Source organism: Aquarana catesbeiana, linkage group LG03 (assembly GCF_042186555.1).
Source record: "Aquarana catesbeiana isolate 2022-GZ linkage group LG03, ASM4218655v1, whole genome shotgun sequence".
NCBI lineage: Eukaryota > Metazoa > Chordata > Amphibia > Anura > Ranidae > Aquarana > Aquarana catesbeiana.
The window spans coordinates 81,144,848-81,168,330 of NC_133326.1; the positions used below are offsets into that span (position 1 = coordinate 81,144,848).

Here is a 23,483-nt window from a genome sequence, read left to right on the forward strand (position 1 = left end):
ATAGCAAAAAGTACAAAATATTGTGTTTTTTTCAAAATTGTCGTTCTTTTTTTTTTTTTTTTTAAGCGCAAAAAATAAAAATCACAGAGGTGATCAAATACCACCAAAAGAAAGCTCTATTTGTGGGAAAAAAAGGACGTCAATTTCGTTTGGATGCAACATCGCACGACCGCGCAATTGTCAGTTAAAGCGACGCAGTGCCGAATCACAAAAAATGGCCTGGTCATTCAGCAGCCAAATCTTCCGGGGCTGTAGTGGTTAAATATGCGTACATGAATCCTATGTATTTTTTTAAATATCTTAATGGCACGCAAATTAATAATGCATATTGCCGATTTTTACAGAGCTTTTCTACTACTGTGAATGATTGCATTATCATGTGTTTTATTCCGGTGCAGACAACTTATGGCATGTTAAAGTGTTCGGTTGTAATGCCAGAGTGGGAGGGACACAGGAGAGCTCGTGGCTGTGCAGTTTTCATTCCCAGCTCAACAACCTTGAAAATAAGTCAGTGTGAATAATGAGCGGGACAGGATCACACTAATAGGGTGACAGTGCGGGAACACTGACTGCTTACTGACCAGCTGGGGATCCTGGGAGATGGTGCTGCTGTGTGTGAAAGGTATAGTATGATCTGGAGTTTATTGAAGGGGGAATTCTCAGCAGCTGACAGTTAAAGCACTGTATGCTTAGGAGTTTTTCTTTTTAGTTTCAGTGATAACACTGAGTGCATTTCTGTATTCTTTTCAGTTTACTTACAATTACACAATGGGGCTTCTTTGTGATAGAGAAAAGCTAGCATAAGGGAAAAGTGGGGCCGGTGCTCGTGTAAAGCAGCGGGTTATCACCTGTCATTGTCTTACCTGCATTGGGGACATGGAGCATACCTGTATGTCTGTTACAGCATAGATTACTGGACTACTTTTCCTTTTACTATGACTTCATAGCTGTACTTGTATGTGTCCTCTTATCTTTAATAAGGCTGAGAATTTTTAAAACCACAAGCCTAGGTCCACCCTAGGCGATTCCGGGCAGAAGTGGTAAAAATAACTGCTAAAACCCCTCCACCCCAAAAACAACTCCAAAAGCGGGGAGGGGGTTAGGAGGTTTAAAACGGAACTTCCTTTTTAATGTGAAGTTCCACTTTAAAGGGGTTGTAAACTTTTGTGTTTTTTTACCTTAATGCATCCTATCAGGGCTTTTTTTCTCGGAGAATAGGTGCAGGAACTCCCCCCGTCTGAGTCACCCCTTGTCTCTGCCCCCTACCCACCTCTGACCACCGTCCCTTGATTCCACCCCCTACCCACCTATCCAGTACTACCCCTTTTAGAGAATACAGAACCAAGTATCATTTTGTGGTGCTAATCATTTGTATGGAACATGTTAATGATAAAAAGAAAAGCAGTAAAATAGATCCCCTGCAGCCAGGAATAAAATCCGAGCAATAGATCCCCACACAACAATAGACTCCCCCAGCAACAATGGACTCCACCCCAACAACAATAGATTCTCTGCAGCAACAGTGAACCACCCACAACAAAATATCACACTCAGTAACAAAATATCCACCCAAGCAACATTAGACACCCCCCAGCAGCAACAACAGATCTCCCAGCAGCCAGCAATCAATAGATCCTCCAGAAGCCAGTAAAAATAGACCTCTCCCTCAACAGTAGATCCTTTCCAGCAACATAAGACCCCCCAGCAACAATAGATTCCCCATCAGCAACAATAGACCCTCACACAAAATCAGATCCCCACCAGTGACAATAGATCCCCATGCAGCCAATATCGATAGACCCCCCAGCACACCCCATGCTATTACATACACTAAGTGCTGGAGGTGCCAGAACTGCGTTCCCCCGCGTTCCCGCTTAAAAAAAGCCCTGCATCTTATACATTAAAGTGAAAAAAAACCTGAGCCCCTTCATCTGTTCGGCGGGGACGCGCTTTCCCTCTCTCCACGGGGTTCTCGGCTCTTGATTGGATAGATTGATAGCAGCGCAGCCATTGGCTCCCGCTGCTGTCAATCAAATCCAATGACGCGGGCGCCAGGGGGCAGGGCCGAGTCTGGCATTCGTGTCTGTGGAGCGTAACCCCCTCGGGAGAGCACTTCTTCTAGGGCAGTGGTGGCGAACCTTGGCACCCTAGATGTTTTGGAACTACATTTCCCATGATGCTCATGCACTCTGCAGTGTAGTTGAGCATCATAGGAAATGTAGTTCCAAAACATCTGGAGTGCCAAGGTTCGCCATCACTGCCCTAGGGGGTTATCTGATGCAGGGAGGAGCCGTGAGAGCTGCAAAATGAGCTGCACAGTGGAGGCAAGTATGACATGTTTTTTATTTAAAAAAAAAACAAACAATCACTTTAACTAAAAAATGTAGTTTAAGGCACGGTTTGCGCTGATGCGATGCAGGAATTGCACAGGAACCACTGTGTTTCCTGCAGCACAGTGTGTTAATGCGATCTGCTGTGCGTGTCAATTTAAAGTTCATCACACCCCAAAAGCAGGTCACAGAATGCAGTGGGCTTGCTTAAATCAGATCGCATGGGTATGATCATCCATGTGATCCGATTCCAGTGCGGCAAAAAAAAAAAAGAAGGTGCTTGCACCTTTTTGCGTGGATATGGTGTGATCTGAACCATACAAAATGATGGGCTCACATTGCAGCACACAGAATCGCATGACACACCAAAAGCAGGTCACAGAACGCAGTGCGTTTGCTTGAATCGGATTACACCCATTCAATCCGACTTCAGTACCTCAAAAAGAAAGGTGTCTGCACCTTTTTTGTGCAGATGCAGTGCAATTTGATTGATACAAAATAATGGGCTCATATTGCACCGCACAAAATCGCATGTGATTTTTGGGAATGTGTGAATCACATGCGATGTGACGCATTGCATCACTGTGAACCCAGCCTTAAACGAATCTATGATCAAAATGTTAAGTCATATATTAATTTGCAGATTTCAATCATTTCTAGCCCTCTGCCTTTTAATCTGAACAATCTTGAAGTTTATAAACTTACAGTGTGAAAATCCTCCACACATTTACTTTAATTCTCTGCCACTATTCCCTGTAAGTAGGCACTGCTGTGTCACAGAATTCACAGAGTCTGCCTTCTGAACTAGAAAGGTGCTGAGAGAAGGAATTTCAGGAGGCAGAGATGTAAGGTACCATGGGATATGTAGTCCTTAGAAATGGTACGTAAACAGCAGAAAAGCTGCAAAGCATGCTGGGAATTCAGGAAGTTGTGGAAAAAGATGAGCAGCAGACAGGCATCACTCACAACATGAAAGGAGATTTTTCAATTTGGATTGTCAAATATAATTATTGCTTGTATTGCTGATGTTATAAACTGAAAGTGTATGCTGTGACCATAGAACTGTAAAGTGATTTGTAAAGTCTGATTTATTTTTTTTAGTAACAAACATGTTATACTTACCTGCTCTGCGCAATAGAATTGCACAGATCAGCCCAGATCTTCCTCTTCTGGGGTCTCCCGCTGGTGCTCTTGGCTCCTCCTCTTCACAGGGTTCCACTATTGGAAGCTGCTTCCTGGAGTGGCACACTTGCAGACTTGATCCTGAGCTGTGCTGCACACACAGCTTGGCTTGGCCCCGCCCCCGCTCCTTTGTCAGTAACAGCTTCAGCCCCGGAAGATTTGGCTGCTGAATGACCGGGCCATTTTTTGTGATTCGGCACTGCGTCGCTTTAACTGACAATTGCACGGTCATGCAACGTTGTACCCAAACAAAATTGACGTCCTCTTTTTCCCCAGAAAAAGAGCTTTCTTTTGGTGGTATTTGATCATCTCTGCGGTTTTTATCTTTTGCGCTATAAACAAAAAAAGAGCGACAATTTTGTAAAAACACAATATTTTGTACTTTTTGCTATAATAAATATCCCCAGTTTATTTTTTTTTAAAAAGCAAATTTTTTCTCAGTTTAGGCCGATATGTATTCTTCTACATATTTTTGGTAATAAGCGTATATTGATTGGTTTGCGCAAAAGTTATAGCGTCTACAAAATAGGGGAGAGATTTATGGCATTTTTATTATTTTTTTTTTTTACTAGTAATGGCGACGATCTGCAATTTTTATCGTAACTGTGACATTATGGCGGAAACATCGGACAATTTTGACACATTTTTGTGACCATTGTCATTTATACAGCGATCAGTGCTATAAAAATGCATTGATTACTGTAAAAATGTCACTGGCAGTGAAGGGGTTAACACTAGGGGGCGATCAAGGGGTTAACTGTGTTCCCTGCTAAGTGTTCTAACTGAAGGGGGGATGGGACTTGCTAGGGGAAGAGATAGATCGGTGTTCATACTTTGTATGAACACATGATCTGTCTCTTCTCCCCTCAGAGAACCGGAATCTCTGTGTTTCCACACAGAGATCCCGGTTCTCACTGTGTCATGAGCGATCGTGGGAGCCCAGCGGTCATCGCAACCGCCGGGCACTCACATCGGCTCAGGGGGCATGCAGCGGGAGCGCGTCCCTAATGGCCACAAATAGAAGCGACGCAACATAACGGCAATTCGTGCAGCCGAGCCATGTTGCCGTAGTACAACTGCGCCGGCTGGTCGGCAAGCAGTTAATGAGGACAGACAGCCAAGCCTGTGAGAACGGGGAGAGCCGCTACAGACAGGCACAGAGCTGGAACGAGTGAGGAAGTATACAGGGGGGTGAGGTGGCGATACAGGTACTGGAATATTTTTTTACCTTAATGCATGGAGTGACATGGGAAAGATTAGCCTTTAACCACTTTAATACAAAAAAAAAGTTTAAATGATACGTTTACTTTTGGAGCATCATGTAACATGTTCCAGCATCTGCAGCCTCTCCCCCCGAACCCGCAACCCTGGAACAGTGGGCTGGGGATCTTCTCCCTGTACCCACTGTCACTATTTGAAAACAACATGGCCGTGCGGGGCTCCGCCCACAGGGCTGTGTCATTCAATCACTGTTTCCTGTGACTGAATATCTACAAGTACGTCAGCCATTGCGGCTGATGGCTTGTAGTTAAAATGAGTTGCCAGGGTGCTGGTGAACATCTTCGTAGTCCATTGCTGCATAGTTTGTTTCTCTGCTGCCAAAGTTAAAGCGGAGGTCCGCCCACCACTGCAAAAATTAAAAGCCAGCAGCTGCTGACTTTTAATAATCGGACACTTACCTGTCCTGGGGTCCAGCGTTGTCGGCACCGCAGCTGATGTTTCCTACAGTTGTCGGGTGCTGCCGCTGCCATTGCGAGTAGGGAAACCCGGCAGTGTAGCCTTTCGGCTTCACACCGGGAACCCTACTGCGCATGTGTGAGGCTCATCTCTCCTACTTGCCCGGAGACAGGGGAAGGTATTGATGTCACGGGGGAGCCCCAGCCGTGACATCAATACCCGCGGCTGAGGCTCCCAGAAGTGGGGAAAGCATACTTGTGAAAGACAGGTATGGGGGGGAGGAGTACAATGAACAGAAATTCTACTTTTGGGTGGAACTCCGCTTTAAGTTTGAAAAGATGACTTCTGATTGATTGGTTGCCATGGGTTAATGCACTTTGCTCATTACCTTGCCTCATTGAATAAACATACTATAAAATACTATTTAAATGGATTGTATTCATATCTGCAACAAATTCTCATATTCCCTTTTCTTGTTCCGTCTAGTGAAAAGAGGCCGTTTTAATCAATTCTCAGGTATTTATCAAATTGTTAATCCTTTCTTTGCATGACTTAATGCAACATTTTTAAAGTACGTTTAAAAGGTGGGACATATATGGCTCAATAAAAGCAAGAGAAATCACTGATTGCACATTGGTTGTAAAAGTCAGGCTGGGCAAGCAATTTTTATTGCAGAAAAAGATTTCCCAGCATGCTTGGGACTTTTACACCTTATAGCCAATTTTTCTTTTTTTTTTTTTTTTTTTATGTTGAGAAAAAAGCACAAAGCTTTGAGCACTTTGACACTGATGCGGTGCGTTATTCCCACAGTGCCGATGCAGCATAGTGTACCTGCAGTCTTTATATGGGTAACCTGTGCTTTGCCATAGACCAGGGATATGCAATTAGCGGACCTCCATCTGTTGCAGAACTACAAGTCCCATGAAGCATAGCAAGATTCTGACAGCCACAAGCATGACACCCAGAGACAGAGGCATGAAGGGACTTGTAGTTTTTCAACAGCTGGAGGTCCGCTAATTGCATATCCCTGCCATAGACTATTAGATTGGGCCGTTTGGTGCATTTTCAGAAAGTGCACCCAGAGTCCTGCATGCAGGACTTTTCGGTGCTCTTTCAGAAAAAAAATGCACAAAACTGCCAGATCTAATAGAAATCTATGGCAAAGCACAGGTAACCTGCTCATAACCTGAGGGTACGCTGCGCTGCGGGAGAACCGCGCTGTGTCAGTGTGAAAGCGCCATTTGAGTTAATACATAGAATGCATTTGTTGGTCAAATGAAGGATCACCCTCAGCTCTGTGGACAGATTCTTGCTTTCCCTTAGGATATCTATGGCCATCCTATATGCATAGATTATGCAATTTTCTATCCTTCCACTATTGGTGGAAGGAAAGAAAATTGTTTGATTTCCCCTACAACACAGTCATAGTAGACAAGTGGTTAAACCAAGCTCCCAGCTGCTCTAGAGCCGCCTGATCACTCTTATTGGAAAGATCTTCACTGGTTCCTAAACTTTTATGGGGCTAACGTCACTTTTATGGTGCTAACAAAGTGTGACCCACGCCCCTCTCCCATTCCACAGAAAAGTCTAGGACCAAGGGAAACGACTTACCCGGTGACAGCAGGAGGAACCCGAGGAGAATCCATTCCCTGATCCCTCTTGGCACTAATGACCTTGGAAGCAATGTCTATTACATCAGTTCTGGGGCCACATAGGGTTGCCACTTTTTCTTCAAGCCAAACCCGATAACTTTAGCAGCCTGGGACACCTTTGAGTGCCCCAAGGAGAGTAGTAATGCAGTGCACATAGTGTGTTTGCAGCAAACAGTGGCTGTGGCCAAATTGCTTTTGCTAACATCATCGCCCTGCCCCCCAGTGATGCTAAACCTGCCCTCAGACAGCCGCTCGCAGCTCACGGACAGCAACAGATTTGTGTGTGACTATCTTGGTTACTTGGAGAGCCACAGCCGGTCTGAATAATGTGTCCGGGTTTCAGACCGCCTGAAACCCGGACACATGATTCAAAGCCTGTACTGTCCAGGTGAATCCCGGACAGGTTGCAACCCTAAGGCCACAGCTGTCATTCCTTGACTAATGTAGCTGGGGATGCAGCTATTCCAGCATGATCTGTGCTATACTGTTACATTGGAGGGCGAGGGGGACATTGGGGGAGACCCCATTGGAGAACAAGGGAGACCCCCAATGTCTCCATAAAGAGTACCTGCCATCTGCCCATGCTATCACCTAGGGGATTGTTGCTCCCCTTGTGATAGCAATAAAAGTTTAAAAAAAAAATAAACAAAAACAAAAAAGAATTATATAAAATAAAAATAATAATATTTTTTGAAAGCATCCCAAACAGTAGCTGACAACACAGTGGGGTTAATTTACTAAAGCTGGAGAATGCAAAATCTGGTGCAGCTGTGCATGGTAGCCAATCAGCTTTTAACTTCAGCTTGTTTTTAAGCTTTGGTAATACAACTTGGAAGCTGGTTTCTATACAGAGCTGCAACAGATTTAGCATTCTCAGTTTTAGTAAATCAACCCCAGTGTCTCTGCTGCACTTCCAAGCAGTATTGTCAGCTCTACCTCAGTTCTCTCTTCTGGACTACATAACACTTTTTCATTTCCTAGTCCCCATAGCATAAGAGGGAGGTATTCTGTAGTCCAGCTGGAGTAACTGAGCAAGGCTGACAATACAGCCTTGGATTCTGTGCAGCAGAAGCAGTTTTGCCAGCACACAACAGAAAAAAAACTAGCAGGTGTTTTTCTGTATTTTTGCAGCATTTTTAAGTAGATAACATGGGCAATTACACATGTATTAGAGAGATATACGGTATGTGTTTTTTTTTTTTGTTTTTTTTTCCCCAGACATACTGTACTTCCTGAAAGAAGGCTGACAATACTAAATTTTGCTTTAATGAGTCACAGACCAAAAAAAACATGTAGATCAGATGCTCTGACTTTACGTCTACATTCCTGATCTGCATACTTGGTTCCGGTTGGTGAAGTATTGAAGCTACTTGTTCAGAAGAACAGCCCAGGCAACTATGTTTTCAGAAAAAGGTCAGCAATGGCAGCCGTTATGCTTCTCTCAGGCTGGGGTCACACTAAAGCGAATTGGATGTAGGTTCCCTGCATCCAATTTGCAATAGCAGGAGATTTTGACTGGCTCTCTATAGGGCCAGTTCACATATCTCTGCTGCTACTCTGGTGCGATTTGCACAGGAGCCTTGTGCGTCTTTTGGTCTGTTTCAGGTCCCAATTCAGCCAAAAATTCGGGGTGAAATCGGACCTGAAACGGTGAATGGGGACGCACCGGACCCCTGCTGTGAGCTGCATGCGAAGATAGTATGAATACAGCCTCAAGAAAAGTTCACTTTAGGCCCCCATCAAACCTGTGCAACATGACGCGGTATGCCGTTTTTTAGCTTTTATTTGAATAGGTTTCCCTACATGCGACAAACACTCCAGAGTAGCTCAAGTACCTTTTTTTTTTTTTTTACACTGAGCCAAGCGCGCTTTGCACTCTGCATTTTGATGCTTTTTTCATGTGTTTTGTCACTTGGCTTTTGTGCGCTTTGTCACACAGCAAATGTGCAACAAAATGCAGGACTGCTGCCTGTGCTTTGGTTGCCATTAGGAAATAATAGCACCATAAGCACGTTATGAGTTTTCCATGCATTTCTGAAAACGTGGGCAAAAACATATGGTTCAATTGCGTTCAGATGTGAATGTAGGCTTAGATTTAGTTACAGAGTGTGCTCATCAATGCATAAGAGAGTTTATTCTGTGGTATGTCTGATCATGAACATTGTCTTCCACAAAGATATTTGGTTTAACATCTATAAATCGTAGGTTATAAATAAAACTGCTCTATACAGAAATTCAAGAACAATAAAATGTCAGCTGTTAATGCCGAAAATAGTTATTGCAAGTTATTTGTGTTTGTTCATCCAGGTACTGCCAGCACATATGTCATCATCAAGGTACACAACCTGCAGAGTGTTACAGTACCTAGACCTGGCTCTGAGCCATGCTGGGAGCAAGACTACTCCTTGTAAGTTATCCTACTTCTATGTCAAATACAGGGAACAGGAAAATGTCTGAGTTAAATAGCAGCCAGATGATGAAAGTGGCGCTAGGTGGGTGAAGTCAGAAAAGCCGAGGTCCTGAAAGATGGATATTCATTGGTATGGTGACCAGATCAACAGATCAGTTACATATGGCATAAAACATAAGATGCATGTAAAAGCATTTATTTATCTATGATATTAGCATCTATCTATTTATCTATCTATCTTAAAATCATATACTTTACTGAGCAATGCTACTAGAAATATAAAGAACAATAAAGCTACTGTATATAAATCTCCTCTGTAACAGTTATTACTTTCAGCAATGAAAGCTGGAAATAACAATCACATGGTTGAATATAACACATTAGGAAAAATAACACATATTTTATAATATATTAAATTGTTCTACTAGCATTATGCTAAAAGAATAACGCTTGAGGCTGGGTTTCCCCGCATCTAATTCTCATGACAGGAGATTGTGACCGGCTCTCTATGTTGTTTTTGTAAATGGCCTACACCCATAGAAAGGGGATTATTCAACCTTAGTCAAAGCTGCACAGTTTGTTTTTTTATCTACAGATGCCCCTTATTTGCATAGGAAGATTGGTAAAACTAACCCTTGAGGCCGGGTTCACACTTCTCCCGAGCGGCTCTGGTGCGAATTGCACAGGGGGTCCTGTACGTCTTGTCCCCTGTGGCAAGGGGAGGGGGCGAGACGGAGCCAGGAGCGATCCGCTGGTGGACACTGATAGTCGGCATGGAAAGACACTGATGGGCTGCACTGGTGTGCACTGATGAGGTGGCATTCATGGACACTGATTGACACTGATAGGCTACACTGATGGGCTCCACTGGTGGGCACTGATAGACTGCACTGATGGACACTGAAAGGCTGCACTGGTGGGCACTGATGGGCTGTACTGGTGGGCACTGATGAGGTGGCACTGATGGGATGCACTGGTGGGCACTAATGAAGTGGTACTGATGGACACTGATAGGCTGCACTAATGAACACTGATGGGGTTGCACTGATGGGCACTGATGAGGTGGCACTGATAGGCTGAACTGGTGGGCACTGATGGGCTGCACTGGTGGACACTGATGACCACTGATAGGCTGCACTGGTGGGCACTGATGAGGTGGCACTAATAGGCTGAACTGGTGGGCACTGATGGGCTGCACTGGTGGGCACTGATGACCACTGATAGGCTGCACTGGTGGGCACTGATGAGGTGGCACTGATAGGCTGAACTGGTGGGCACTGATGGGCTGCACTGGTGGACACTGATGGGCTGCACTGGTGGGCACTGATGACCACTGATAGGCTACACTGGTGGGCACTGTTGAGGTGGCACTGATAGGCTGAACTGGTGGACACTGATGGGCTGCACTGGTGGGCACTTATGAGGTGGCACGAATGGACACTGATTGGCTGCACTGATGGACATTGATGGGCTGCGCTTATAGGCACTGATGAGGTGGCATGGATGGACACTGATAGGCTGCATTTAATTGGCACTGGTAGGGCTGCGCCAGCACGAAGCTTCACCTCCCTGAAATGAGTTTGCCACCTCCCTGAAAATAGTTTTAGCAGGTTGGGATGTCTGCACATGCTGTCCGTTTTTGTCTGTTTTTCATCCATCCGTTGAGGGATGAAAAACAACATCAATGCATCTCTATGGAAAAACTGATGTAAATGGATGATCATCCATTTACATTCTCATCCATGATCCGTCATCATCTGTTTTTTGAAACTGTTAAAAAGCTCTATTTTTTTCCGTTTTCCGTTAAAAAAACGGATCAGACGAAAAACCGATGTAAACTGACAAATGGTCAGTTTTTTACCACTTTTTTGCATTGGTAGTGGATATAAAAAAAACTGATGAAAAACTTATGAGCATTGATGAAAAATGGATGAGCACTGATGAAAGACTGATGAATACTTCATCCATTTTGACGTGACCGAACTGATGAAATGAACGGTTCGCACATGTGAAAGGGGCCTTACAAAGCAGCGACAGCCTGAGCAGAGCCTGCTGAGCTAGAGCATGAGTTTTCCAATCAGGTGGAACTTATAGCTCTATTATCATCAGGGGCTTGCTGCTTGCAGAGAGACCGCTGCTTCCTCACAGACAGCGAGGCCTGATTCACACCTACATGTTTTTTGGTGCTTTTTGCAGAAACACACTACAGTCCTTTTAACCACTTGCTTACTGGGCACTTAAACCCCCCTCCTGTCCAGACCAATTATCAGCTTTCAGCACTGACGCACTTTGAATGACAATTGCGCGGTCATACAACACTGTATCCAAATATAATTTTTATCATTTTTTTCACACAAATAGAGCTTTCTTTTGATGGTATTTGATCACCTTTGCGGTTTTTATTTCTTGTTAAAAAAAATGTAAAAGACCGGATTTTAAAAAAAATAATTTTTTTTTTTTTTATATTTTGTTATAAAATTTTAAAAAAGGTAATTTTTCTCCTTCATTGATGTATGCTGATGAGGCTGCACTGATGGGCACCGATAGGTGGCAGTGATGGGCACTGATCGGTTACACTGATAGGCAGCACTGTTAGGTGGCACTGATTGGCACCACTGGTGGGCATTGATAGGTGGCACTTGTGGGCATTGATAGGTGGTACTCGTTGGTATTGATAGGTGGTACTCGTGGGCACTGTGGGCACTGTAAGGTGGCAATGGCAGGGGGTACTGGTGGCACATATGAGGCAGAATTGCCTCTTCCTCTTCGGGACTGATGTCCCTTGCTGATAAGTCGGCGATCGGCTTTTTTTTCTCCTCGCGCTGTCAGCGTGAAGAGAAAAAAGAAACGATCACAGAGCTTTTGTTTTGATCATGTGATCAGCTGTCATTGGCTGACAGCTGATCACATGGTAAGGGGCCGGGACCGGCGAATACATGAGTCTTAGTGACTCGGTGACCAGGGCACGTGCACAGGGGAGGCCGTCATATGACGGCCTCCCGGAAATTCAGGTCCGCGCTGTAGCCGTCATTCGGAACGGAGGGGGACAGCGGAACGGAGGGGGACAGCGGAACGAAGAGTAACAGGGGAGGGGGCCAGCAGAACGGAGGGGGCATGGAGGATGCGGTGACAGTCAGCGGTGATGATCGCGTGTGGGGGAGTTACAAGCACCGATCACCGCTGTATGTCACTAAAGCAGCTGAAAGCCACGGGGGGAGAAGCTTGTAACTCCCCCACGCGCCGATCTCTGCTGACTGTCCAGATATCGGCGGAAGCATCGGGAGCATTTGCCCGAGTACAAGTACTTGGGCAAATGCTCGGTATCGGTGCCGATACCGATACTAGTATCGGTATCGGGACAACCCTAGTTATAACATAATAATTTATTATTTATCTATTTACTGTGAAATTACTGGTTGGAAGTTATAACTTCAAACTTCAGTAATTTGTCCGTTAAGCCGCCTGCTTGAATACAATATATAATAATTATTTGTATATTACTTGCTTATGGTAAAAAACCCCTTGCCACCCAGGCCAATTCTGACACTTCTCTCCTACATGTAAAAATCATAATTTTTTTGCTAGAAAATTATTCAGAACCCCCAAACATTATATATATATATATATATATATATATATATATATATATATATATATATACACACACACACACACAGTATCTCACAAAAGTGAGTACACCCCTCACATTTTTGTAAATATTTTATTATATCTTTTCATGTGACAACACTGAAGAAATGACACTTTGCTACAATGTATATATATATATATATATATATATATATATATATAATTTAGCAGACACCCCAGAGAATAAAATGGTGGTCGTTGCAACCTTTTGTGTCACAAGGTATTTGCACAGCAATCTTTTAATGAATAAAAAAATGTAAAAATCACTGTTAGTTTTTTGTATAATGTGAAAGATGATGTTATGCCGAGTAAATAGATACCTAACATGCCATGCTTTAAAATTGTGGAATGGCGCCAAATTTCAGTACTTAAAAATCTCCATAGGCTGTAAACATTTTTACAGGTTACATGTTTAGAGTTACAGAGAAGGTCTAGTGCTAGAATTATTGCTCTCGCTCTAACGTTTGCAGCGTATGTAACCTGTGTATATCTGGCAGCCTCACCAGCCATTGACCTCACCGCATGTCCATGGGGTGGAGTCTCCTGCACAGTCACACCATTTTCAAAATGTGTGCAAAGAGAGGAACCCCCCACCAACTGTCACGCTAAGGGGGGTGGGGGAAGCACAAAGGAGGAGAGGAGGGGCACCTAGAACATGTTACATGTTACACCCTGAATCTAAGGTAAACCTATCCATTAAGAACTATCTAAACTCTGCTGCATGCTTTGATAAAGCTACAGAAACAGTTGGCAGGGTATTTTGAATCTGGTGCAGGACTAGATTTGCCGCCTCATCCCTTTAAACCTGAACACATATGAATTACACAGGTTCTGAGACTAATTTGATGCAGATAAGGCACCAAGTGAGTTTAATGACCACCTTAATCAGTCACAGAACCTGTGTTATAATATGTGTTCAGTTTTAAAGGGATGGGGTGGTAACCCTATGCAGGATCTTTGAAAGGGCCATACTGCCAATAAAGTCTTGCAAATGCTTTAATGTATACTTCTTAATATATTAATGTTTGACTAATTATTTGTGTATTCTTACAGTGACCTCAGTGATATACAAAGTGGGCTCCTTGTACAAGTGTGGAAGTCTGGTTGGATTTGGGACTCTGTGTTAGGCAATGTGTGGATTCCACTGCAATCAATTAAGCATGCAACAGATGTAAGTACTAAAGGATCAAAATTAAGCCTAGGTTCACACTGATGCGGGTTTGAAATCGTGCAAGTTCAGCTGAACGCGCACGATTTCAAACCCGCATTACTTTGGGAGCGATTTCAGAAACATCTGTGCGGGTTCCTGCACAGATGTCTATTGAAATCGCCCCTGAACTTGCCAAAAATAGTGCAGAAACTACTTTTGGCGCCGTACCGATTCAGATGGTGCCATTGCCAGCAATAGTCGATGATTTGCCACGTCAAATCGCATGTCAAAACGGCCCAATGTGAACGTGGGCTAAACCTATCAACAATTAACAAGCTGTGGGGCTGCACAGTGGCTAAAGCTGGCTACACACTATATAATTTTCTTTAGATTTTTTCCTTTAGATTTACCAAAACCATATATGAGGTCAAACCTAAACACTTTCAATTTGTATGCAATCAGGCAGGCCCTTTCACTACATAGCTGAAGGTAAATCTAAAGGAAATCGAACAACAAAAGTTGTATAGTGTGTATCCAGCTTGAGTGGTTAACATTTCCATCCGGCAGCACTAGGGTTGTCAGTTTAAATCCCAATCATGGCACAATCTGTCTTGAGTTTGCATGTTCTCCCTGAGTCTGTGTGGGTTTCCTTTTACACTCCATGCTGGTAGGTTAATTGGCTCCCTTCTAAATTTTCCCTAGTATGTGTATGGATGTGAGGGATCTTAGATTGTAAATTAGCAAATGGAGAAATCTGTTTTAGCTATACAGTGTGGAATCCACACAAATTCAATGAGAGTTCCAAACAAGGGTCCAAGAGTCCAGGGCAATTTAAGCACTTCAATACAGGGCACTTTTACCCCCTTCCTGCCCAGGCCAATTTTCACCTTTCGTCCTTGTGTTCAGTTGTGTTCAGCTATGCAGGGTGGCAGCTTTGCCACAAAAGAGGCAAAAGAGTGGCTAAATGTATTTTGGCTTAAAAAAATAAATAAATCACCTGTGTATTTAAAGTCTGATTGGAGTTCCACTTTTAAATAGAGTAATTCAAAAATGTCCATCTCCAGTAAAAGAGCAGATTTAAGTACAACTCCCATCTAGGCTCACTGCCCCCTTATCATTCTGTCCTCTACCTGCAGAGCCCCAGCATAAATATTATGCTTTTTTTTTTTTTTTTTTTTTTGTATACTTATCAGTTTACAAAGATTTCAGGCTGGTCATGTGACTTGCTGGGTTCTCTTAGTTTTGGGTTTTCTGTTGGCATTTGGTAGTCCCCAATGGGGCAAAGATTGTAATAATATCATCACATCAGCACCACTTTCCACAATGAATGAAGGGAACCATGATGATGCCCCCTCAGGGGATGGGCCCACAACGCCCTGCAATTTCAGCAGGGTTAAGTGACGCTGCTCGTCCTCCAACCTGTACAACCGGGGACATCTTGTGTTGAAGAAGAGGTACTGCAGCAGAGAGCTTGGGATGGAACATGAGGTTTGAGCAGATTTTTTGTTTTAGGAACCTTTTTTGTTTTATAAAAAGGTTTGCCCAGATTGGACTATAAAGGGGTTGTAAAATCTCAAGGTTTTTCACCTTAATGCATTTTATGCATTAAGGTGAAAAACCTTCTGTGCTGCAGCTGCCCCCTAGAGCCCCCCTTTTTCTTACCTGAACCTAATCGTTCCAGCGACGAGCACAAGCCCAGCAGCTCCAGCCGCTGTCTCGGGTCCTCATTGGATAGATTGATAGCAGCAAGAGCCATTGGCTCTAGTTGCTGTCAATCAAATCCAGTGCCATCGGAGATGGGGGCGGGGCCGAGTCCTGCTGTCTGTGTCAATAAACACACGGGTGCCCCCATGGAAATCGTCTCTCCGTGGGGGCACCAGAGGAAGAGGAGGGGCCAGGAGCACCGCTGGGACACCCCAGATTGGGGCCGCTCTGTGCAAAACCCTTGCACAGAGCAGGTAAGTATAACATGTTTGTTATTTTACAAAAAAACTAAAACGAACCTTTACAATTACTTTAAGTGATATATTAAAACAAATTTTGCTCAGGTTGTGTTCATTTTAAAAAGTCACATAGCTGTGTTCAAAGCTTCTAACCCTAAACAGGTCTTTTTGTCATAGTGTCAGAGACTACAAGATCATGTGCCAAAGCTACTGATATCCCAATAGAAAAAACAGTTACTGCACCTTCATTCTGCTCTACAACATTGCTATGTTGTCACAAGCGCAACCGTTTTTTACTAACCTGTTCAATTTTCAATACATTTAAAATGTTTTTGTAAAGCTACCCCCAAAAGAGCCACTATAATTTAGCCGGTCCTTCCCTAGAGTTAGTGCAGCCAGGCACACAGCACCATTTCACGCATCCCAGGCCTAGGGGATGTCTCTAGGAGTTTTTATTGCTGAAGAACTTGGGATGGGATAGGGGTGGTATGGGATACTCCAGATTCCCTGATAATTTTTAGGAGAACACTTCACCTTTCTCAGTCTCTCTGAAACGTCTCTATGCAGGAATAAGTACAGATGGCAGAGACTGCCTTTTTTAGAGCTACCACAGGCAGAAACATGACTGGCTTGTCCATTCAAGCAATACAGCACACAGTCACTAGAATCCTGAGCTCAAGATGTCCCAGGATCACTGAATGCCTCCTTTCAGTATCCACCAGACACTCTTCAGTGAGGGAGAGATCCATAGTCACAATTCCACAGGACAGCCAGACTCCTTCTAAATTCCACTGGGCACTCAGTAGTGGGCTCTCCAGACCAGGTTCCCAAGTGAGGGCTCCCTTAGCTAGCTTAAAAAAGATATCCTCAAGAGCAAGTCCCCCAGCTGTGCCACAGCTGGGACCTCGATGAATAAATGCTGGAATCAGGTTTGCTGCTGCAGATAGGGTACCCATCCTGAAGGCTGGACTCTCTCTAGCAAGGATAAGTGGAAGAACCCTGCTGTTCCTCATCTCAGACTATTTATATGACTCTCCAGCCTTCTTCTGGGCAGACCGCCCCAAGGATTAGCTGGAGCACAATAAATGTTCAGGCTGAGATCTGCGATCTAATTAAACCAGAGGTCCACCCACCCCTGCAAAAATTAAAAGCCAGCAGCTACACATACTGCAGCTGCTGACTTTTAAAAATAGGACACTTACCTGTCCTGAAATCCAGCGAAGTCGGCACCGCAGCTGATGTTTCCATCAGCTGGCGGGTGCTGCCGCCACCATAGCCAGTAAGGGAACCCGGTAGTGAAGCATTACGGCTTTATGCCGGGTCCCTACTGCGCATGCGCGAGGCACCGCTGTGCTCTCCTATGGGCCCGGCGGTGAGGGGAGGAGGGAGGAAGAGGAGGAGAGAGCCGAGCTGCTGACATAATGCGTCACGGCCTGGTCTCCTGGAAGTGGGGATAGATATCCAAATGTGGTACCGGAGGGGGGGGTGACAAATGAGGGGAAGTTCCACTTTTGGTGGAACTCCGCTTTAACAACTAGTTACCTACACAAGCCTAGGTGGCATAGGTCACTGCCTAACCAGAAAATGCTTTGATTAATCAGGGATCCCACCCCACCGCAATCTTGTCTACAACAGTCTATGAGACAAAGCTCATATAATATTCCAGCAGTCTACGAAAAAGGGGAATTAATTTATCTTCATAACTTTCTTGAGAGCTATTGTTGATAAATATTTCTATCCCAAGTGGAGGGGCTTCATAAACTCAGTCTGCAGGAGGGCCACCATAATATTTCTGACAATTAACCAGTACAAGATTAAGACCTCTTTCACACCGGGGTGGTTTTCAGGCACTTTAGCGCTGGAAATAGCCTCTGAAAACCACCTCCCATTCCTTCCAGTGTATCTTTTCACACTGGGGCGGTGCGATCTTTGGGGTGGGTTGGGAGCGCTGTATTTGGGCTCCCAAAAATCCCTGCCCATTGGAATGAATGGGTGGAGCTTTCAAAGCGCCTGAAAAGCTCTTTGAAAGCTCTGCAAAACCGGAGTTTTTAACCCTAAAACGAGCGGCGATTTAGCGCCAACGGCCGGCGCTTTCAGCGTGAAAGCAGTCTAATATTACACTTTTCTATCCACTTCAGAAGGGAAGCTTTATTGTCTTTATTCAGAGAATTAATCCACGTCTTGCTCTCAGCGTTTATCACATAGTTGTCCATCATTAGAGAATGATGGATCAGTGGCTGAACTGAGCTCTTCACCATGATCTGACCGGAAGAAGCAAATCCAAATCCCTGGTCTCCTCCATGGGCCATAATCAGTGGTAAGAGGCTACCCTGCAGGCCCCTCCAAATACCCCTTTGGGTCTGTCACAGGAGGGGGGCGGGCATAGCAGGTGCAACAACTCTCCTGTTCAAGATGCAGAGCTCAGGAGAATCAACATTGCTCTTCCAGAACTACAGCAATAGCTGTCTTCTGGGAATACTATAAAGCTGTCAGATATAAATAATAGAGCTAAACCTAGGAGGTATCAAGCACCTCGCTGGACTTAACTCATAGTGTGCCTTCATTTTTTTCACAAAGGCGCTGAATTCCTGGAATTTAGCTTTAAGAATACTGTCGCAATTTGTGAAGGACGAGTGAATGCTTGTCGCATTCATCCAAAGAATTTTTTTTATAAATAGACTCCTAAATGTCACCATTTAAAGTAGTAAACATGATTACTAAAGTCTCATATAAACTTTAACATGTTAAGTAATTTTCCATATTTACAGATTTGCAGCTTTCATGAAAATAATACCTGATGATTCTTCAATGAAATTCCTTGTTCAGACACTTTCTGATATAGGCTGACAACGCTCTGCCCCATCCCACAGTTGTGTTCCTGTGTTGCCACTTTATCATATGAGCCTCACCCACTACACAGAAATGGCATGCAGCAATTGTGGGAGTGAATGTATGTAATGTGCAAAGGGGCTGCAGGAGATCAAAAACATTGAGATAAAACAGCTGTGTTTTTACATCCCCCCCCCCCCCCACACCGCCTTTCAAATGTCTTCTGAAGAGCTATCCAAAGTGTGGGTCACTCTTCAGAGAACAACACTAGTGGCAACTAGCCCAAAATGCTATCCAGTTAGGGTTTACATCTACTTTAAATAGTTCATGTGCCCTCGCTCATACACACACCTACCTCCCAACATTTTGAGATAGGAATGAGGGACACCTACTAGCAAACATATGTAGGCAGAGGACACGCCCCCTGCCACACCCCCTTAAAGGAAGATTAACCAAAAAAGTTTAATTAAATGTACAAGGGCTTTTTTTTTACCACTACTATTACATTGGCTTTTAAAATTTACAAATGCAGCAATTTAGAAATTGGAGGAAAAGTTTAACACTGAGAAACACTTTTTGAAAGATAAAAAATGCATTTTATATACAACTATATAGATCAGATCAAAATGAGGGACAAATGAGGAGGAAAGAGGGGCAGTCAGGGACAGTTGGGAGCTATGCACACATGTAAGGATGTTATTTCTTGTTGCCTATATTGACTATTTGAAATTTTTCTTTCCTCCTTTATTACGCAACATGAGAAATAAAAAGCAAGAAAGAAAATACTTTTTTTTTGTGTATGGGAGCCATAGCAATGTATACAGTAGGTTGTGTGATAACTGTCGTTCATTATATTGTCTCAGGAAGGATCTGGTGAATGGTGGACTTTACATTCTGAGGTTGAAACCAATGGAAGTGAAGTGTGTGGAATCAGATCCCCGACTTCCCATGAAATATTACTGGATCTATTCTTTGCAGAGTCATATGGTAGGTGAAAATGAATTTGCACAAAAGAATGTCATATATTTCCTTGTAGAGCGATATTATCTTGCTATACCATTCACATTACATTTCCCACAGACAATATGAGCATAATGCTGGCGATACTCCAACAGTCTCTATTTCCACAGAAAGATATTTCCTGTTCTTTGCTTACATTACACTTATAATGAGTAGACTATCCCTTTCACATCTTTGTACAGCACTAATAGGACTTACACTGCAAAGACTGAAAGATGAGAAATGATGCCTTCAGTTGTTTTCTACACACAATAAGGGCCCAGCCTGTTTTAGAGATGTGAAACTTGATCTAAAGCAAGTGTGGTGTTCAGTATCATTTTTTTCTATGATAAAGTTTTAGATAATGCTTTTGTGTATGGTGTATTCCTTTATCTGCTTGCTGCAAGTACTTGTACTTTACTGTGAGGGCGCTTTCCATAGGGACAAATGGCAGGTCATGGAAGATGCACTGACTTTCTCACTGGCTAATAAGAATATACGGGTGTGTCTAAAAAGTTTGGTGAATGGTCCAATATCTCAACGGTAACATGGGCCAAGGTGGGCATGCATGCACATGGCTATCCAGAAACATGTCCAGAAGTGCCACCTAGCGTGGAGTACACGTGACCATCAGGGTAAACCCGCATAGTCAGTGTGAGAGGTAGGGTCACAGTGCAATGGAGCACCAAGTGAACATCAAGTTCTGCTACAAATTGGGGAAAACGGCGACAGAGGCACATGAAATGTTGTGCAAGTGTACGGGATGGAAGCCGTAAGCAGAAAATTTGTTTACAACTTGTGCAAATGCTTTCGCAACGGGAAGGAAACGACTGAGGTTGAGCTACGTTTGGGTCAGCTGTTGACAAGCAGAACCCCAGATATGATCGAGCGAGTGCGACAAATGCTGGCACGAGATCGGCAACTGACTCTAAGATTGATGTGGGAGAAATTGGGCATTAACAAGGTGCGCACCATCGTTTGCAAAAAAAATCGGGTAAGCAGTTTGTGCCACACAAGCTGAGAGACGAACAGAAAAAAGCAAAACGGATTGAAACCTCTGGAGATTTCATTACCATGTGTGACCAGGATCCATCCTTTCTGCAAACCATCCTCACAGGGGATTCCACTGTGTGATTCGTGTGTGCCAATTCTTGGCTCAGCATGGCGTACCTGTTCTCAATCATCCATCATACTCCTGATCTAGCGCCTGCGGACTTGTCATGAAGGCGCACATTTTGCAGACGTGGCAGAGATCCAAGAATGTGTGACAGCGGTTCTGTGATTGATTCCTAAAGAGGCCTTTGCTGACAGTTTCCAGAAGTTTTATGACGTTGCCAAAAGGGTGTTCTGAAGGATGGCGATTATTTTGAAGGCCAATATAGGTAATTTGTTTGTATCTTCTATTTTGTTTGTTTTCTGATACCATTCACCAAACATTTTAGACTTACCTCTTATGTGAGGTGGAACTGAGAAGGCAAGCTCCATTACTAACAGAAATGAGGTAGAGTTGACCATTCAGAATGGTCAAGCCTTTGGCCATAGTCAGGGCAATGAAAGTTCCTCCAGGTACATACAGACAATCAAACTGGCTTGTCAGCATCTCTTTTTTCTTTTTTAAGTGATAGAATTACTTAAAGTAAAGGGTAGTATTGAAGTGCCTCTTTTTTATTGCTTTCCTTGCTTTTCCTTGGCTCCTTTAACTTCATTCCACATAATCCATTGGGCTCCCACAATCTCCAGGGCGATCCCAAGGGATATAAACTTCTTCCCTTTGGTCTTTAGAGGGACAATGCCTGATGGGACAGCAGTGACTGGGCATGTGAGTTGCCACCAGGCTCTGGGCCTTCCAATGTATCTGGCATGCAGGCTACTGGTGAATGCAAGAGTACACAGCTCCCTTATAAGAAGTGGCGTAGCGGGGCAAGGGGGACCATGGCCCTGGGCTCAACATTTAGGGGGGTAAAATCTCACGCCAGTGTGTGTCACTCCCAGCACCGTCTGTCCTAACTCCTATTTCCTGTGTTGCCACCGCGCTGTGCTCTGGCCGCCATGTTCAGTCTCAGGCTGGGCATGAGGTGCCCTATGATTGGGGCCATGTGTGGCGGCGGGACTGGTCTGCTAGCGATTGTGGGTGGCGCATGCGCAAAGGCTGCTCCACCAGTCCCGCCTCCACCTAGCTGTGAGCTGCCGCCAGGCCCGGACTGGCCATAGGGCTAGGAAGAGTTGGCTGTGACATGCAGGGCCGGCTGCGTGTGGATGTGTGGGGTGCAGGGCCGGCCGCGGGTGATGTGCTGCATATGTGGGAGGAGTGGAAAGAGTATCACCATTCCCTGCCCACCACCGTTCCATAGCAACCTAGGCTGCTGCTGAAGAGAAGGTCCCAGTTCGCGCATGCGCCTCGCAGCCGCAGGTCACCTGGCAACCAGGACACCAGGAGAGATGAAGGGATGGAGAGGTTGAGGCCTTTCACACCACCACTTTCCATATATGCATCTGCAGGATCTCAGACCCGCCTCCTGCACATGAAAGCTGGCTAGGGGCTGCCGCCGCTTATAGGGAAAGCAGTGCGGCTGGTGTACACCCACCTCTCTTCCTGCCCACTTCTTTTCCCACTGATGAAGGGGTTTGGATCTGATGCTCCAGGACCAGAGTACTCCTTAGATAATGGTAATTATGCTCTTTTTTCCTCTTATGTGACAGCAGTCTTCCAATCAGCTGTCTCATAGCCAGGCTTTTTTAATCAGTGTGCACCTGCTGTGTCTGTGCAGTGGTGTAGCATGGGGGGGGGGCAGCTGGGCTATGGCCCTGAACGCAAAATTTAGAGGGACGCTGTCCCGAGTGTGCTGCCCTTGATGTCATGTCAGGTCCTGTGACGGCGGGAGCGCGGCAGCATCCTCCGGGTGCGAGATGAGAATAACTAAGTCCACGAATTAGGGGGCGCAAATTACCTGCCTTGCCCCAGGTGCTGATAACCCACGCTACGCCACTGCTTATAAGCACCAGTCTCATTGGACACTGTACCAACTGGAATACTGCCATTCTAGTAGGGTGGCATTACCTTAAACTACCTGAACCTGCAGACCAAAGACTCTTTCAGCCTTATGTTGTTATGTTGAGTGGTGTTATCAACACCATTTTCAGGGAACCATGAGTGTTTGTATTTGCATGTGAACTTTTTTGACACTCTGTTATACTGTATTTTTTGTTGTTATACTGTATTGTGCTCCCACCCAGTGGTCAGGTGTGGAAACTATTTCTAATCTTTTCTGTTAGGGTCCTTGCACACAGATGTTCTGCCTGGCGGACTCCGTTTTTGCTTAGTGGGGGGATCGATCCGTTGATCCCCACTGAGCAGGCGGATGAGAGGTCCGTCTCCACTTACTGTGCAGAGATGGATCTGTCAGAGGCTCAGGGCCCCGCTCTGCTCTATGGGGAGATCAGATGAAAATGGACCGCCTGTCCGTTTTCATCTGATCCCATCCGCCAGACTGATGGAAAATAGGGTCTCCATCCATCTGGATTTCATGGACAGGATCAAATCGGATAGCGGCAGATTTCAGCGGACATGTCACCGCTGACATCCGCCACTCCACATGAGTGAATGGAGCATCCGATCAGGTCTGCCTGAAAAACTGACAGAAAAACTGCCTTACTGAGAGCTTG

General features: G+C 44.6%; 1 protein-coding gene across 2 annotated transcripts in view; it reads left to right on the forward strand.

Annotated features, from left to right (window-relative positions):
* Window positions 1–447: 447 nt before the first annotated feature.
* LOC141131459 (protein unc-13 homolog B-like) overlaps window positions 448–23,483 on the forward strand; it is a 251,587-nt gene continuing 228,551 nt past the window's right edge. For both annotated transcript variants that reach the window (XM_073618752.1, XM_073618753.1), the window contains exons 1-5: window positions 448–622; window positions 5,676–5,705; window positions 9,149–9,248; window positions 13,953–14,070; window positions 19,685–19,808. In XM_073618752.1, coding sequence (XP_073474853.1) covers window positions 601–622; window positions 5,676–5,705; window positions 9,149–9,248; window positions 13,953–14,070; window positions 19,685–19,808 — 394 coding nt within the window. In that variant the 5' untranslated portion in view covers window positions 448–600. The remainder of the gene's footprint in view (window positions 623–5,675; window positions 5,706–9,148; window positions 9,249–13,952; window positions 14,071–19,684; window positions 19,809–23,483) is intronic.